At 40.4% G+C, this 16,499-nt stretch overlaps 2 protein-coding genes across 2 annotated transcripts; one reads left to right on the top strand and one right to left on the bottom strand.

Moving 5' to 3' along the window:
* Nucleotides 1-1,205: 1,205 nt before the first annotated feature.
* LOC146508592 (cytochrome P450 4B1-like) lies at nucleotides 1,206-11,406 on the bottom strand. Its single transcript, XM_085177081.1, has 12 exons — nucleotides 11,085-11,406; nucleotides 10,761-10,905; nucleotides 10,618-10,662; nucleotides 10,399-10,526; nucleotides 5,556-5,680; nucleotides 5,293-5,447; nucleotides 5,083-5,189; nucleotides 4,106-4,296; nucleotides 3,846-3,979; nucleotides 3,038-3,102; nucleotides 2,586-2,668; nucleotides 1,206-2,233 (listed from the first exon to the last, which is right to left on the bottom strand). The coding sequence occupies exons 1-12, from the start codon at nucleotides 11,274-11,276 to the stop codon at nucleotides 2,056-2,058; spliced, it is 1,548 nt and encodes a 515-aa protein (XP_085033207.1). The 5' UTR covers nucleotides 11,277-11,406; the 3' UTR covers nucleotides 1,206-2,055.
* A 106-nt stretch (nucleotides 11,407-11,512) lies between these two features.
* On the top strand, nucleotides 11,513-14,626 carry LOC146508591 (uncharacterized). The gene is made up of 7 exons (XM_085177084.1): nucleotides 11,513-12,498; nucleotides 12,619-12,957; nucleotides 13,073-13,354; nucleotides 13,432-13,623; nucleotides 13,706-13,816; nucleotides 13,934-13,974; nucleotides 14,083-14,626. Exons 1-7 carry the CDS (start codon nucleotides 12,360-12,362, stop codon nucleotides 14,185-14,187), a joined length of 1,209 nt encoding a protein of 402 aa, XP_085033210.1. The 5' UTR covers nucleotides 11,513-12,359; the 3' UTR covers nucleotides 14,188-14,626.
* The last annotated feature ends 1,873 nt before the right edge of the window (nucleotides 14,627-16,499 follow it).

The following is a 16,499-nucleotide window of genomic DNA, read 5'->3' as shown; positions in this document are numbered from 1 at the left end:
TGGCCAAAAAGGAGTGATGGAGTGCTGCGCCAGATGGCCTCTACAGTCACCTGACATAAACCCAATGGAGACAGTTTGGGATGAGATGGACCACAGAGTGAAGGAAGAAGGCCAACAAGTGCTCAGCATCTCTGGGAAGTCCTTCAAGACTGCTAGAAAACCATTTCAGGAGATGACCTCATGAAGCTCACTGGGTGAATGTCAAGAGTCTGCAAAGTAATCAAAGCAAACAGTGACTATTCATAGTTTTGATGCCTTTGGTGAGAATCTAAAAAGTCATGAAAATAAATAAAAACCATGAAATGAGAAGGTGTGTCCAAACTTTTGACTGGTAGTGTGTGCGCCCTCACAGGAAACATTAATCATTTTCAACGTTTTTTCCCCCCAGTCTGTCCAAGGCCTGTCACTCTGATGAAACTGCACTCACTAAAGCTGCAAATGTCTTATCTTACCTGCTGGATATCAGCGTGTTTTTGACAGCATATGCAGCACACAGACCAGTGTACATTAACTCTTGGCAGCTAAAAACGGCGATGTTAAATTTGGAATAACCTTTGTTTTTACTCAACTGCTTTGATGCTCCCTCTTCTCTTCCTCTCAGGTCTCTTTGTTTCGGATCATCACCCATCCTGGGACATCTCTCTCCCTCTTGGCTGTCAGTTACTGATGTTCGGATCTGGAGCTTTGTCCTCCAGCTTCTCTTATCTCCCTCTCTCCTCTGTATTTATGCTGTCCTTTTTTCGTGTCTCTTCTCTAGGTTTGTTTACACGTTGAGGCAACTGAATGTTATTTTGTGTATTTTTTCCAGGTTGGATGTTGACGAGGTCATGGAGGGGGGCTTGAACAAGGCTCCAGTGTTAACTGATCTTTAAACATGTTGTTTAATTGCATTTGCTATCTAATTATGTCATCTTGGTTGTCTGCACTGTAAAAATACAGTAACACAATTCTGAACACAATAAAAGCTCTGTAGTAGATGTTGTCAGAGATATGCTGACAACAAAGGCCGTACCTTTTACCCAAGATCATTTTTTTAGTCGAACTATTCAGTGGCCCCCCGTGCCCTGTGAGTGAAAGCCCTGCCCACAAGAGGATAGAAATGTCTCATCATTGGATTAATATGACCACTCAGAACAACTTTGTATTGATTTCTGGTAACCTTCCCCTCTTAAAGGACAAGTGGACTCAAAGATATCAGTCAGAGGTAAAGGTTTTGTCATTTTTCTTACGTTTAATTAACCATAAACAACACTCCAGTGTGAATTTGCCTTGATGTAAACTGATATTTAAGCTTTACAATAAGCTGTATATATGAGGAAAGACTCTAAATGCAATGCAAGTAATTTGATACATTGTCCACATTTTTAAGCATCAACTTTACAGTCTGCCTCTGTAAAATAAGGTTATATTCCAGAGATAAACTTTGATCATATATCTATGAATTGCTTTCATGCTGACTTGATAAGACTTCATATAAATGCACAAACATAGATAAATGATCTTCATTACAGGTCAAAGAGAGCTCTCTTTTAAACAATAGAAGTAATATGGAAATATGAGCTCAATTAAACCTTTTTGATTGGGTTGATCTTGACTACTAAAATATATTTTTGTTATTATGTTTTGTTGGAAAAAGAATGCTAATTTAATTTACAGCACAACACCAGTCCTCTTCCTCTATCTCAAAATAGAAATATTAAATGATGGAGAGTAAAACTGAGACAGAAGTTGTATTTACTAGAATTTTATCTACAGCTTTACACTGCAAATAATGTCAGTGCAATGCCATTTACTACAAATCTGTTATGTACTATCGTAAAACCTCCCAAAACAAATTCTATTACTTTCTGACAAAGTGCACAAGCTTCTCCTTTAGTGTCTTAGTATAAAAAGCAGATTTTTTTTCAACAATTTCTCCTAAAACATAAACTACACAACAGCGTTCATTAAATGATATGTAAAAGCTCAGTTATATAGTAGAAGTATTTCAAATCAACATAAAGTATTTACTTTCTAAATGCAGTAATTTTCAGCATTTCTTGCAGTTAGTGCACTTTAGCTCTCTGCATCTAAAGGTTTGATCTTGATGTGGATGCCATTGAGTGAGCGGAGAACCAGTCGGGGGATGATCTTGGGTTTCATAGTGGGCTCCGCTATGAGCTGGTATCGCTTCAGTGTCAGAGCTGTCACCACTTTCATCTCATTCATAGCAAAGTTCTGACCGATGCAGTTTCTGAGGGAGGAAAATATTAAATGTAAGAAATATACAAGGATATATTCAAAAGAATTGAAAAATGTTGAAAATAATTTGATCCTTCTGAGATTAGGACATGACGAAAATGAATAGGAGGGATCAGTATAGTATGTTATTTTTTAACATTCAGGGCCAAAGGTGCTTGTATTTTAAATGGGATCAATCTTAGATTACAGTGAGCTCACCCTTTCCCCTACTTGCTTTAGCCCATTATAAAGCCAGTTTTTATTGTGTTGATGTAAATGGGGTCAGTGCTAAGTTACACATTCACATACTTGAGCCTACTGCAAGCAGTCTCTATACAGTGATATAGTTTCCGGTGAGGACAAACCTTGGCCCAGCTGAGAAGGGCACAAAAGCATGAGGAGATCTCTTGGCAATGTTCTCTGGTAGGAAACGCAGAGGGTCAAAGACCTAATGTAATACAGGACAAAGAAAGAGAGCAGTGTTATGTGTATTACTTATTTTCTGAACCTCATCGCCCTTATCACTTGCGCAGAGAAAACTGCATTCTGACACATAATAAAGTAAGTCATTAAACCAGCTTGAATCTGTCCTGAGGTCCACTTTGGCACCAGGGACCTACCCACCTCAGCATATACAGCACTTGTAATTAATTTAACGCACCAGTTTCATGATTGCTTCTTCAGTTATTTGATAAATTATATGCAGCCTTTAATGAGCAGAGTGCTGAAAACGTCACAATTTTATTTCATCATAGATTCTGTTGATGATGTATTCCATGTAGTAAGTTGTGCTGGGAATAAAATTGTCTTTACTTACATTAGGGTTTTCCCAGACAGATGCATTCCTGTGAATTCCATACACACTTATTCCAACAACAGAACCTACATTTGAAAGAAATGTGTACTTAGTTTATTATTATTAAAAGATTATAGGGTGTGTGTAGCTGAACATTATTTTTCAAACAAAACAAGCATACACCATATCAAAAAATTTATTGTGACACAACTCATAATTCAAATGCAGGGGTTTTAAGTCCAGTTGGCACAGATACATAAAATCAAGCAGCTAGCCATGCAGCGTGATCAAGTGTAAGTGGTATTATTGCAAATTGGAAGCATTTAAGAACTACAGCATCTCAGCCATGACATGCCAGACCATGTAAACTTGCAGAGTGCATAAAAATCTCCAGCGCTCTGCTGACTCAGTAACTGAAGAGCTCTAAACCTCCTCTGGCATCAACATCAGTACAAAAACTATGTGCCTGGAGCTTTGTGGCTCATGGGTTCCTGTGGCTGAGCAGCTCCTGTAAACATAATGTGTAGGCGGCGGCGTACTTTATGCCCACGTTTTAGAGATCTATACTAGCTTATAGAAAAGATACTGTATGTGACAATACAATCAAATAATACCAACGTACCTTTGTAGAATAATAAAGTAATAAGTATTAAGTCAATATAGGTCCTTTATGGAAATATACAAAATTGTAATTTTTGTATCTAAAGACAAACAAAGTTGGTTAAGAGTTTGTGTTTACCATGTAGCATGAAATGTTTCCAAAAGCATTATTAAGTGAAGACATTTAATGTTTACTCTTTGATAATAACAACAGAGTAAAATCACTGACCTGCAGGCACTGTTCTCCCATCACAAAAGGTTACAGTTTTGGTGGTTTTTCTGGCAATTCCTGGTACAGGGGGGTAAAGGCGGAGAGCTTCTTTTATGCACATGGTAGTGTATGGGATTTTACTGAGATCCTCCCTTAAAATGAGACAGACATGCAGTGTTAGTGAAGTCAACTAATAAGAAATGTATCATTTAAAATGTAAATGTTTATATGTCTCCAACTTGTCTCCCTATTGCAATGTTGTCCTTTCATAAGCCTACCACTCCATGGTTTCCTTGTCACGCAAGGCCTCCATAATCTCCTTCCTGCAAATCTTCTGATGTTCTGGGTTGCAGGCCAGACAGTAGAGGATGAAAGACAGGCCACTGGCTGTGGTGTCATGGCCCTCAAACATGAAGGTGTCCACTTCTGCCCGCATATCTTCATCTGACAGACCCTGCTGGTTCTCATCCTGCCGTTGAAATAAAGGATATTTACGGTTGATAGAAGACAAACTGGACTGCACTACACTCTAACTGGGCTTCTCAATAAAAGTCCTTTGTTACTTTTGCTGTTCAGGCTCATTATATTACTGCATCACCCAACTTAAACTCAGCTTTAGCTGGATAACATTCATCCTTATACAGATACCTTTATAAAATTGGGAAATTTATTTAACAGCCAAACTATGAAGGTCCACTGTACTTCTTAAGCCATATATAACACTAAAATGTTTTTAGCAAACACCTGTCATGCAGTTAATGATTCATTTTTGAGAATTTCATTTTTTCCTGCCCACTACAACAATTTGCTATGATATACTCATAAAGGAAGCTAAGTCTAAGAGAATAAACATGCTAGCTGAGACAGCCCCTACAAGCTGCCGTTTAGAGAAGTTTTTGGAAAAAACAGGACAAAACACTAACCAGTGTTGACCAGTCTCTGCACAAAAGAGATTTTGTATTCAGGTTGCTGCTCACGAGAATGAAAAGGCTGATCATCGTCTTTGTGTCAGAGGACATTAACATGCAGCTTGGTAACAGCATGCATCTTTGCTTATTTGCTGCATGCATATGCTATTTCAGCTTTAGGCCAGTACTTCAGATATCTGACACGATCTCAAGTTGGCACTTGCCTTATTTTCTGTATGACCTTTATGCAGGAAAACCCCAGTTTGTGACTTGCCTATACATTAAGCAAATCCTACAAAGTGAAATGTGTTGAAGTAAGAGGCTGAAACTGATGACACATAACATACTCTTGCAAAGAGAAGGATGTCCAGAAAGTCCAAATATCTCTTTGCCTGTATTTGTCCAAGCTCCTTCTCTTCCTTTAGTGCTTCTTGCCTCTTTCTTATAACTTCCTCTTTAGAAAAGAATATAAAATGTAAACATTTGTAGATCTGACACTATAATGTGAGGCTCACTGATTTTTGGCAACCGTTCAGATGAATCAAAGCAAAGCTTACCTGTATGACTGAGGGTCACCTGACGTGCTTTTCTGTATCTGAAACCATGTGGGCTAAGGTGGAAAATGAGGTCACTGTGGTACGGAAACATTCTGAGTCGAAGGTTAATTAGAAAACTGAGGTCATAAACTGCTTTGATGTATGCATTTGTTCCACTGAAATGACAAAGGAGGCCAACATTAAATGCAGATTTACAACAACAAACGACTCAACATAAAACTGACACTGTAAATGACTCTTTAAAAAGATTCATCTGGGCTCACCCCTCTGTCTGACAGTTGCTGTAGCAGCTGAAGGCACACTTCATAATGCTGTCCAGTGTCATGAGGCTCACGTGTTTAAACAATTCAAAAGGCTCATTTGTGCTTGCATAACTTTCCCACTTGTCCTGCCAACAATGAAAGAACAGATGTGATCTCTCTGCAGGATACAGACACTGCTCCTGCTTTACTTCTATGATATTTACTGACACGTGTGGTGTAATCTATATTGATGTACATCATGCGCCACTAGGCGGCAGTACTTACCATCTAGTCAGGAAATGGTGGTATGTAATTAGCACGAGAGTAAGCTAGAATAAAGATGGTTGTTGCTCCACGTTATCGCTTGAGCGGGGAGTTTTATTCAAGAGCCCAACACAACATGGTGTCAGAAGTGCACTCGCTCTAAGCGGTGAACTGAGAAAAATTTAAAAGAAAGTCAGCTTGGCGATCGGCTAGCGACAAACATGACGGAGCAAGCAGCAGCTCTGCCGGCGGCAACTGGCCCGGTTATGGCAGCTCCACCAGCGGCTACTTTCACCATCAAGCCACCGGAACCGTTCGACTTCGCTAAGCCCCAGGAATGGGAGAAGTGGATCAGACGTTTCGAGCGTTTTAGAATGGCAAGTAATCTGAACAGTTCAACGGATGCTAACCAAGTGAACACATTAGTTTACTGCATGGGAGACGAGGCTGACGACGTGCTAAGGGGACTTGACCTAACAGACGGGCAGCGCCAGCAGTACGATGCGGTCAGAAACGCATTTGATAGACATTTTGTCCCCAGAAAGAATGTGATTTATGAAAGAGCAAAGTTTAATAAGCGAGTACAACAGCCATCAGAAACAGTTGACTCCTTCATAACAGCTCTATATGCTCTCGCTGAAAACTGTGAATATGGTGAACTTCACGATGAACTTTTGAGGGATAGGCTCGTTGTGGGTCTTAAAGATTTATCACTGTCAGAGAGAATGCAGCTCAACAAAGATTTGACCCTAACCAAAGCTATCACAATGGCGAGACAATCTGAGGAAATAAAAAGACAGCAAACTGACCTAAGAGGTGAAAGCAGCACTGGCAAAACAGCCGTGGATGCCGTGCATGTCAGAAAATCACAGCCAAATAAATTCAGAAGCAGAGAGTAAAAGCAGTTCAAGCCACAAAAACCACAAATGACAAAACAAGAGAAAAAAACATGTTCTAAATGTGGAAAAGCACCGATGCACCCAGCAGCACAGTGCCCAGCTAAAAATGCAGAATGCCACAACTGTGGGAAACGTGGACACTACGGGAGAGTTTGTAGGTCTACAACTGTGCATGAGGTGGCAGACAGTGCAGATGGACTTTTCCTAGGTGAACTGGATTCAGGAGAAGACCCGTGGCTTGCTAACATCTGCGTGAGAGGCAAAAGTATGACATTTAAATTAGACTCGGGGGCAGATGTCACAGCTATCTCAGAGGAGACATTCAAAGACATTAAGCAGCCAAATGAACATTTGCAAAAAGCTGAAAAGCCACTGTATGGACCAGGAGGTGCAGCACTGACCGTACTTGGGTCCACAAAGGAAGACATTTCCTACAGTGACAGGAGCACTACAGAGACAATCTATGTAGTCAGAAATCTGCGTGTAGCTCTCTTAAGCAGGACAGCTTCTGTGAGACTGAAACTAATTGCCCGAATGGACAATGTTGACCTTGAGACAGTGAAGAAAGTGTACCCCAAACTATGTGATGGGCTTGGGCTTGTTCAAAAACCATACACGATTAAGCTGAAGCCTGACGCTAAACCTTATTCACTGAAAGTGCCAAGGCGTGTTCCACTGCCACTACTGGGCAAAGTCAAAACAGAGCTGGAGAGGATGGAACAGTTGGGAGTAATCAGTCGTGTGGAAGAGCCCACAGACTGGTGTTGCGGCATGGTCGTAGCCCCCAAAAAGGACAAAGAGAAAGTCCGTATCTGTGTGGACATGACACCATTAAATGAGTCAGTGTGTCGTGAAAGATATATCCTTCCCTCTGTAGACCAAACACTAGGCATGCTCACAGGTGCGCAGTATTTCTCCAAGCTCGATGCTAACATGGGCTTTTGGCAAATACCGCTGTCCAAAGAATCTGCTCTCCTCACCACATTTATTACGCCATTTGGTAGGTACCATTTCAATCGTTTGCCATTTGGTATTTCCAGTGCACCAGAGCATTTCCAAAACATGATGGTGACGGAAGTGACAGCCGGCCTCGCGGGAGTCGTGTGCCACATGGACGACATCCTGGTCTGGGGATCCACGAGAGAGGAGCACGACATGAGACTCCACGCTGTCCTCGACCGTGCAGAGAAGGCGGGCGTCACCCTGAACATGTCAAAATGTGAGTTTGGCAAAAGGGCAGTGAAATTCTTAGGATTCATTGTGTCATCTGAAGGCATGAGTCCTGACCCTGACAAAACTAGTGCGGTGCAGAATATGAAAGAGCCAAGCACCGTGAGTGAGCTTAGGAGCTTCTTAGGAATGGTGAATCAGCTGGGGAAATTCATCCCAAACCTCTCCGAAAAAGACAAACCACTGAGAGACTTGCTTTCAACTAAAAACATGTGGTACTGGGGGCATGAGCAACAAAACGCGTTTAGCAGTTTAAAAGAAGAACTGTCATCCGCTCCAGTACTGCAGCTTTACGACCCAAACAAACCACAAAAGATCTCAGCAGATGCCTCTTCATACGGGTTGGGGGCAGTTGGTCACCAGTCGCGTATGCCTCACGATCATTGACAGCCACAGAGCAGCGCTATGCTCAGCTGGAAAAAGAAGCACTGGCGCTCACCTGGGCCTGTGAAAGATTCAGTGACTTTATTCTAGGGCTACACTTTGAGCTTGAGACTGACCATAAGCCACTTGTGAGCCTACTTGGAGGACAAGCCTTGGATTTGCTTCCACCGCGGATACAGAGATTCCGCATGCGCCTAATGAGGTATTCTTACACTATAAGGCACATTCCAGGCAAAAGCCTCACCACAGCCGACACGCTGTCACGGTTACCGCTGGCAGGCAGCGTGATGCCCAGAGACAATGATCTTATGGAGGACACCGATATTTACGTTGACGCGGTGCTGGAGGGCCTTCCTACTAGCAGCAAATACCTTACAGATCTCCGTGAACAGCTACAGTCTGACAGCGTCTGTTCCCAAGTCATGAAGTTCTGTGCAGAGGGCTGGCCGGACAGGAACCAGCTGCAGGGAGTGGTAAAACACTACTGGTCCGAAAGAGCAGTTCTGAGTGTACACAATGGACTACTACTGCGAGGCACGAGGTTGGTCATACCTGCAAACATGCGAAATGCAGTTTTGGACAAAATACACGAGGGACACCAAGGGGTAGTTAAGTGTAGAGAACGTGCCCGACAAGCAGTGTGGTGGCCAGGCTTAAGTAATCAGATCAGTGAACTTGTCCTTAAGTGCAGGCTGTGCATACAGGAGAGAGTTAACGTGAGGGAACCTCTTATGCCCACACGTTTACCTGAGAGGCCATGGCAGAATTTAGGAGCTGATTTGTTCACACTAAAAGACAAAAACTATCTGTTGGTAATAGATTATTTCTCGAGATATGTCGAGATTGCTCAGCTCAGCCCAACTCGTTCAGCCAATGTGATTGTGCATTTAAAGTCAATGTTTGCACGCCATGGAATACCTGAAGCACTGATTACCGATAATGGCCCACAATTTGCATGTCAAGAAATGAGAGACTTTGCAAAGGACTACTGTTTTGAGCATGTCACCAGTAGTCCCAGGTACCCGCAGAGCAACGGCGAGGCGGAGAGGGGCGTCCAGACCATCAAGAATCTCCTCAAAAAAGCTAGCGATCCATACAAGGCATTGCTGGCATACAGAACAACAGCACTGGCGAATGGCTACAGCCCGGCTCAACTTCTCATGGGGCGCAGGCTTCGTACTACCTTGCCAATGCTTCCTGAAACCTTACAGCCCTGTCTGCCTGATTTTCAGCAGATTTGTCGTGCAGAGAGAGAAAAGGCTGAGACAAACCGAATGTTTTAACAAAAGACATAGAACAAGAGAACTGGATAAATTGTTGCCAGGGCAACCAGTCTGGATCACGGATGCAAAAGCACAGGGCACAGTGACATCAGTCCACCCAACTCCACGATCATACATCATCAGTGGACCCCAAGGGACAATCAGAAGGAACCGCAGTCATCTTGTGCCGATCCCGCAAACAGAGACTCAAACCGAAGCAAAACAGATCCAGTCCACTCCTACAGAGACTGTTTCTGAGCCAAGCGCACCACATACACCAGGTGTGGTTAGAACCCGGTCTGGTAGGGAAGTGATTAAACCGAAAAGACTTGATCTGTGAAGCTAATTGTTTGGAAAGGGGAAAGTTGTATTTCAAATGCTAAGTTGTGGTTTTGAGAATAGCATGTTTAAAAGGTAAAATGGTTGGACATATGTTACAAGAGAAAAGAAAGTGTTTATGAAAATACCAAGTTTATGTTTCCTGAAATGCTGGGGTATGTCTGTATTGAAAAAAAATATTATGCAGTTATGTTTTGTTTGAAGAGCAAAAGAATGTACCAGCCTAACTTCAGTAAGGGGGATGTGGTGTAATCTATATTGATGTACATCATGCGTCACTAGGCGGCAGTGCTTACCATCTAGTCAGGAAATGGTGGTATGTAATTAGCACGAGAGTAAGCTAGAATAAAGATGGTTGTTGCTCCACGTTATCGCTTGAGCGGGGAGTTTTATTCAAGAGCCCAACACAACAACACGTGCTGACCAACACATCATGACTTTGACTTTTTATTTATCAATTATGCAACTAAATTGTCTTTAACGTACCAACATAGTCTCAGCAGACTCTGACATCAATTTTACGTATGGTTTCAAAACATCATAATGGAAACCTGGCGTTAAGAGCCTTCTGTGGCGGAACCACTTCTGACCTTCTGACACCAACAACCCATTTCCTGAAGAACATGTGCACGAGTGAGGAAAGCAGCAAAACAAACAACTCTGCACTTAAAAAAATGCTGTAGGAGGGAGAAAAATGAGCCTTACCAATCCAACCCTCCACAAAACGGTAGGCAAAATCATCTTTTGGCTCTGTTACGAAACAAAACAAATAAAAATGGCATTAGGTACTTTACTACACAGTTATAAATGTGCATCAACACAACAACTACGCAAAACATTTCTCACACCTGATGATGTCAGGATAGTTTTTGCATAATCTGGATGCTGAATAATGATGATACTGAGAAAGGGGCCAAACCAGATTGGAAAAACATATGAGTACTCCTGTCCCCATTTCACTACCTTGTCCATATCGGTCCCATCTTGTTTAAACTGAAAGAGAAAAAGTACAACTGAAACACATCACAGCAGGCAGACTTTACTCGTGTAAATTGTGTTGTTTGTCAACTGTGTGTCTCTGTTTGCAGAATGGTGTTCTCCAACATGTTGTGGTCAGCTTTACTGGACGGTTACAGATGTTATAGCTGCTGCGAGTGTGTTGATACAGTTACCTCGAGAACATGTCCAAACAGCCAGTGTGGCGGTGGCCCCGAAAAAGCTTGGAAGTTTCGCAGTGCTTCCCTTCTTTTCGCAAGTAGAATTGTTAATTTATACACCACGACAAAAAGACAGAGCACAGCAAAGACGTAATGCATGTGAGGCCAGCCCAGCTGAAACTCCGCGAAAGTTTTAGTTAGTTTCATCTCGCAGGTGCAAGTGTCTTCCGCTTCCTCCTGCAGGAAAACCTCCCCAACAAAGCGCAAAAGGTGATATGAGCTCACCTTTCTGATAAGTGCTGGAGGTAAAGCGATGTTTTCAGCGGTGTCTCCGGTAGGCGGGGAGTCTGACAATCAATAAAACGCTGAGTTCATGTACTGACGGAAATGTCGGCGTTTTGAGCGCAGGAGTGCAACAGCAACATCATTACGGCGGAAAATGAGAACTGGGATGATGAAGGTGCTAATATGGGAAATTTAGAGTATGCAATTAAAAATAGATTATGAAGAAGTGCGGTTAAAAAAATATTTACAAATTCTATCAAAAATTACTTTGTTTGTTAACCGAAAGAATTTCTGCTCATGTAAAGTGAACATCACACGCAAAAATGTAGGTTTTCCTTTTGGCTATTCTGTTTGCCTGTCACATACTTGTTTCTTCATGTAGTTACTAAATACTTTGAGGTTATTTTAAGAATTATGAACACAATAAAATTCCATTTAATTGACTTTATGATTAAAAAACCTAACAAGCAAGGAAACCCTTGACAACGCCTCAAACTTTACATTGTTACATTGTATGTATGTAATTTTTTGTAATCTGAATCAATAATCCAGAGTACGTATTATACTTAATTCCCAAAGTGTAATTGTGTCAGTTGTTGTCCTTGGCAGTCAATAAGTTGGTTACAAGTGCTTTGTTTGCACATGAAGTCCAAACTCCAGTGAGTTTAACCGTACGATAAACTGTACAAACAGCTCAATCACAGTTTTGGTTCAACCCCCGCAAACATTATCTCAGCATAAAATACAATGTGAGAACATATTTGGCATCTATATATTAAAAAAGAAACTGGTTTGCGATGCACATTTTGTGTCTTAACACCCATACTAAATGTAAGAAGTAAATCATATGCCAGACCACATCAGAAAAACAGTGTGGGTGACAACCTTGCTAAATTTCCTCTGTACTGGCTGTTCGACCACTTCCGATGTGTCAGGCTCATTTAAGCTGTTAATCTCAATCTAAAACCTTTAGCTGAGAGGCAGAGTTTGTGATCTGTGTTTTTTATGAGCAGTAATGGTACAGCCAGGATGCTTCATGTTGGGTTTTATTTCTGCGGGGACAGGAATTTCTCCCATATGAAACAGAAAGGCTTCATTTTCATCTTTTTACTTGTTTGGAACTTCTCTACTTTCTCAGGAAACAGTGAGTATCTGATCAAATCGTTACTTAACTAAATTCATTATTCAAATTGCTTAATCAAATACAATGTATTTAAAATACAACTGATGAACTGACTGTTGAATATTTTATATTTTTTTCAAGTGACTGTTAATATAAATGAGCAACGTGATATTTTGCCAGTCACAGCACAACTTAATTTTTCGCTGGGATGTCGAGCTGTGATACCGTGTCAGCATTACGTCCATCGATCAGACTCTTTCAAATGGTTTTACAAGAAGGACCATAGCAGTAAGCAGGTTCAGTTATTCTTCCGAGATAAGAGTGGAGTGCAATATCATCAAATGTCCAATCCCAAACTGAAAATTGGATCCAATCATTCCTTGGTCATCAGTTATTTTACTGAGGATGATGAAGGTGTGTACTGGTGTGAAACTTGCCAAGAAAAATGCCAAAAGTCCACTGACATCATAGTGAAGAAAGGTTTGTCCTGCTGTCATATTTTTTTCTGTTAAGGCAGAATCTACCTGTGATCATGTAAAGATTTTTAAATTTGCCAAATAATAATTCTCACAATCCTTTACCTCTCTTTTTTCAGAAACGTGGAAAGAAGACAATAAGACAGTTTACATTGTTGCTGGCAGCAGTTTTCAGCACACATGTTCAAGTAAACTTGATAAAATAAACTTTTGGACTTTTGAAGCAACGACTGCTGTTGGGAAATCAGAACTAAGAGCAACAACAGACAATTTGACTTTCAACAAGTCTATATATATTGGAAATGTCAGAAGAGAAGATGCTGGGAAATATACCTGCTGGATGAGTAGTTGTGTCGGACACAGTATTAAGCGAGTCACTATCAATTTGTGTGTAGTTACAGGTGAGAAACTAACACACAAACATCATTGTTTCATAGTAGAAGATAACCTGATGTAACCTTTTGATCTTTACTTACAGTATATGACAGTAAGGATTCATCTGCATCTTGCGCTGTGACGTGTGGCATGAAATCAAATAATCCAAACAGAACTTCAACTACATCTGTGCCTGTACATCCACACGGGTCCCTAAAGTGCAATATAGATTCAGTGTTTGATGGATACACTACAGTTACTACCACTCACACATCATCATTTAGCACAACAACAGGTGGGTGTTTAGCCATATGCTGTTTGTGAACCTTTTACACCTGAATCAAAGAAATATTAATATTTAGCTTTTGGTTTAACAGGTTTTCAAAAAGAGCCTGAAGACTGGATCCCACTTATTTGTGGTATATCAGTATCATGTGTCATTTTAATGGCACTTATAATTTTTTGCTTCAAACCAAGATTACATTCAGGTAGGCTATGCAGCTGCTCCTCACTTCCACTTCCTGTGTACATTATTGTTTTTTTTATTAAATGGTTTGCTTTCCCCCTGTGATTCTGAATATGCTTCTGCTTCTGTCTCACCAAAGCATTTCCTGTTCAAATTTGTTGCTGTGGCTTGAATAGCAGGGTAAGTGTCTGTGCTGACATCGCGGTGTAACCTAACACTCTCATGCAGAAATGAAGTGTGTGCGTGTTGCTTTGTCTGGGTAATGAAATGTATTGCTTTTTACTGCAGGTGGAAGAAGAGTCTTCAGTGGTTTATTCATCAATTATCATCAGGACACCCGGCAAAAGAATTAATCACATGACCTCTAGTGATTGTAGTGAAATAAAAGTATAGAGAAAAAAAAGTCCAGGATAATTGCAGTCATTTTTGTTTATATAGCACATTTTAAAACAATATGGGTTGGTCCAAAGTGCTTTTCAGTTGACTGTTAAAATAGGTAAGGTCATTAAAGGGCACTGGTTAGAATTATACTTTCCATCCTTGCTGTCATTTGATGTAGTAACTGATTCCTCAAATTACTTAAATTGTAACTTCACCCACACGCTTCTCAAGGGGAAAATCTGAAACCATGAGTCTTTTTTTCCAACAAAGGAATGATTTCAAATCAAATCTTTAACTGAACTTTTACCTAATTCTCTGAAGGCAAGGCGGGTGTTCTAAACATGGATTGAGATAATTTTAATGAGAAGCTTTCAGTGCGATACAGATGTTATGTAACAACATTTTTTTGTTGTTGCTCAGTACAGAGGTGAGGTCCATTCATGAACCACATGAAAGCAGTTTCTGATTACCTTGCAGATCAAGTTAAGATAAAAAAAATGTAGGTAAAGAAGTCCTTTAAGTTGACATCAAAATGTTACGGCAATTAAATGCTGCTTTCACAAAGAGGAAAGTTATTAGGTACATTAATTTACTCGAGCTCATCAATTGAAACAAATTTATAAACAATTTATTTTTGTTGTTAAAAGAAAAAAATACTTTTTACGTTAAATTTATTTTACAGCTGTATTTTGTCTTGCAGTTTTAGATTTTACATAATCACCATATAAAATATGACCACAGTAAAAAAGCATCTAAGCAAAAGGTTGCATAAAGAAGGCTGTTAAAACTGTTAAAACCACAGCAGTACTGTGTCTGCAGTGTTAATCAATAATGAGCATCAGTGATAGTAAAACAATAACAGCCTGCAGACAAAAGGATATAGTATGATTATTACTGTGAGCAATATGTGTGTTCATATTGTGAGGACATTCTGCTGAGGATAGTCACTGAAAATAATATTTTGGATCCTTTTATTTGTTAAAGTGTTTTATTCAAAGTAAAGTATACAAAAAAGTGAAAACAACAGAAAAATAGTCTTAAGAAATAAACCAAAACTCACTAAATGTGTTGTTTAAAAAAGCAACAGACATTAAAGAAAATAAAGGAAATGTTTTAAGCTTTGGTGTTTAGTCAAAGATGGAAACACAAAGAGGAGGCTGTGGTGAAAATGACTGTGAGTCAAATGTGTTGTACTGTACTGTTTTACTTATATTTGACCTATGTCACTAATACCACCCACATCATAAAAACAAAAACACAGACACAGAAACTAATAAAATGCAAACTGAAATCAGAAAATCCACCCTGAAAAATAAAATAACATCAAAATCAAAGGTGGAAAATCCTAAACTAAAATAACAATGGCAGTGTTAATAGCAGTCATATCCGCATAGCCTAAATTGAAAACAATGTGAGTACCTCACTCACTTATTTTATACACCACAACACCAACCCACAGAGACAGACAGGACATGACACGCAGGACAAACCACTGCAGGTAGAGAAGCCTCTCCTGGCACACACGCACACACACGCACGTGCACACACACATATACACATTCACATTCCAATGTAATAAACGAATTCACCTACTTTTGTATATAAATAAAGACCAGAGCGGTAACAGAGCGCACTTCACATGGTCTTTCGTTAATTAATAGGCTGGTGTGAAAAATTGCTGCCACACCGCCCATTCGGCCTGTGCGTCGAGATTTCTGGTAGTTAGAATGACTCGGGGGTGTTGATTCATTTAAACTAACATAATCATCCTGCTGCAACCAGGTTTCTGTAAGGCAGAGTAAATTGATTTGTTGATCAATTATTAAGTCATGTACTAACAGAGACTTGGAGGAGAGAGACCTAATATTTAATAATCCACATTTCACTGTTTTACTCTTTGGTTCAGATGTGGATACTGTATTATTCTTTCTTTGTGATTTTTTTATGTTTAAGCTGTTTATTGCTGGTTTTTAGTTGTTTTTGTTTTGCTGGTTTCTTTGTCTGTTTGGGAGTTGACACAGTCTCAATGGAGATGGATTTTTTTTTTTTTTTTGGGGGGGGGGGGGGGGGGGTAGCAGGAGGAGAGAAGCTGTAGAGAGCCGTAGCCGTGTAAGACTGCAACTCTACTTCCTGGTCCCAACTCTGGATAGTCAAATTTTGGGGGGTTTAATAAATTTGTCCATATTTCTAGCAATGACAGCTGCTCCATCCAAAGTGGGATGCATGCCGTCTCTCCTAACAAGACCAGGTTTCCTCCAGAAGGTTTGCCAATTATCTATGAAGCCCACATCGTTTCTGGGACACCACTCAGTCAGCAAGCAATT

The sequence above is a fragment of the Neolamprologus multifasciatus genome, chromosome 11 (assembly GCF_963576455.1).
Source record: "Neolamprologus multifasciatus chromosome 11, fNeoMul1.2, whole genome shotgun sequence".
NCBI classification, from domain to species: Eukaryota; Metazoa; Chordata; class Actinopteri; order Cichliformes; family Cichlidae; genus Neolamprologus; species Neolamprologus multifasciatus.
Note: the sequence above shows the minus strand (reverse complement) of the source record. Positions and strands in the feature narration are given on the sequence as shown.

Coding starts and splice junctions, on each gene's coding strand:
- LOC146508592 (XM_085177081.1), bottom strand. CDS start 11,276: ATGAAACTAACTAAAACTTTCGCGGAGTTTCAGCTGGGCTGGCCTCAC. Junction 5,681..10,398: donor AGTCTGCTGAGACTATGTTG/GTACGTTAAAGA, acceptor CATTGTTGGCAG/GACAAGTGGGAAAGTTATGC. Junction 2,669..3,037: donor CTGTCTGGGAAAACCCTAAT/GTAAGTAAAGAC, acceptor GTATTACATTAG/GTCTTTGACCCTCTGCGTTT.
- LOC146508591 (XM_085177084.1), top strand. CDS start 12,360: ATGAGCAGTAATGGTACAGCCAGGATGCTTCATGTTGGGTTTTATTTC. Junction 13,817..13,933: donor CAAACCAAGATTACATTCAG/GTAGGCTATGCA, acceptor GTCTCACCAAAG/CATTTCCTGTTCAAATTTGT. Junction 13,975..14,082: donor GCTGTGGCTTGAATAGCAGG/GTAAGTGTCTGT, acceptor TTTTTACTGCAG/GTGGAAGAAGAGTCTTCAGT.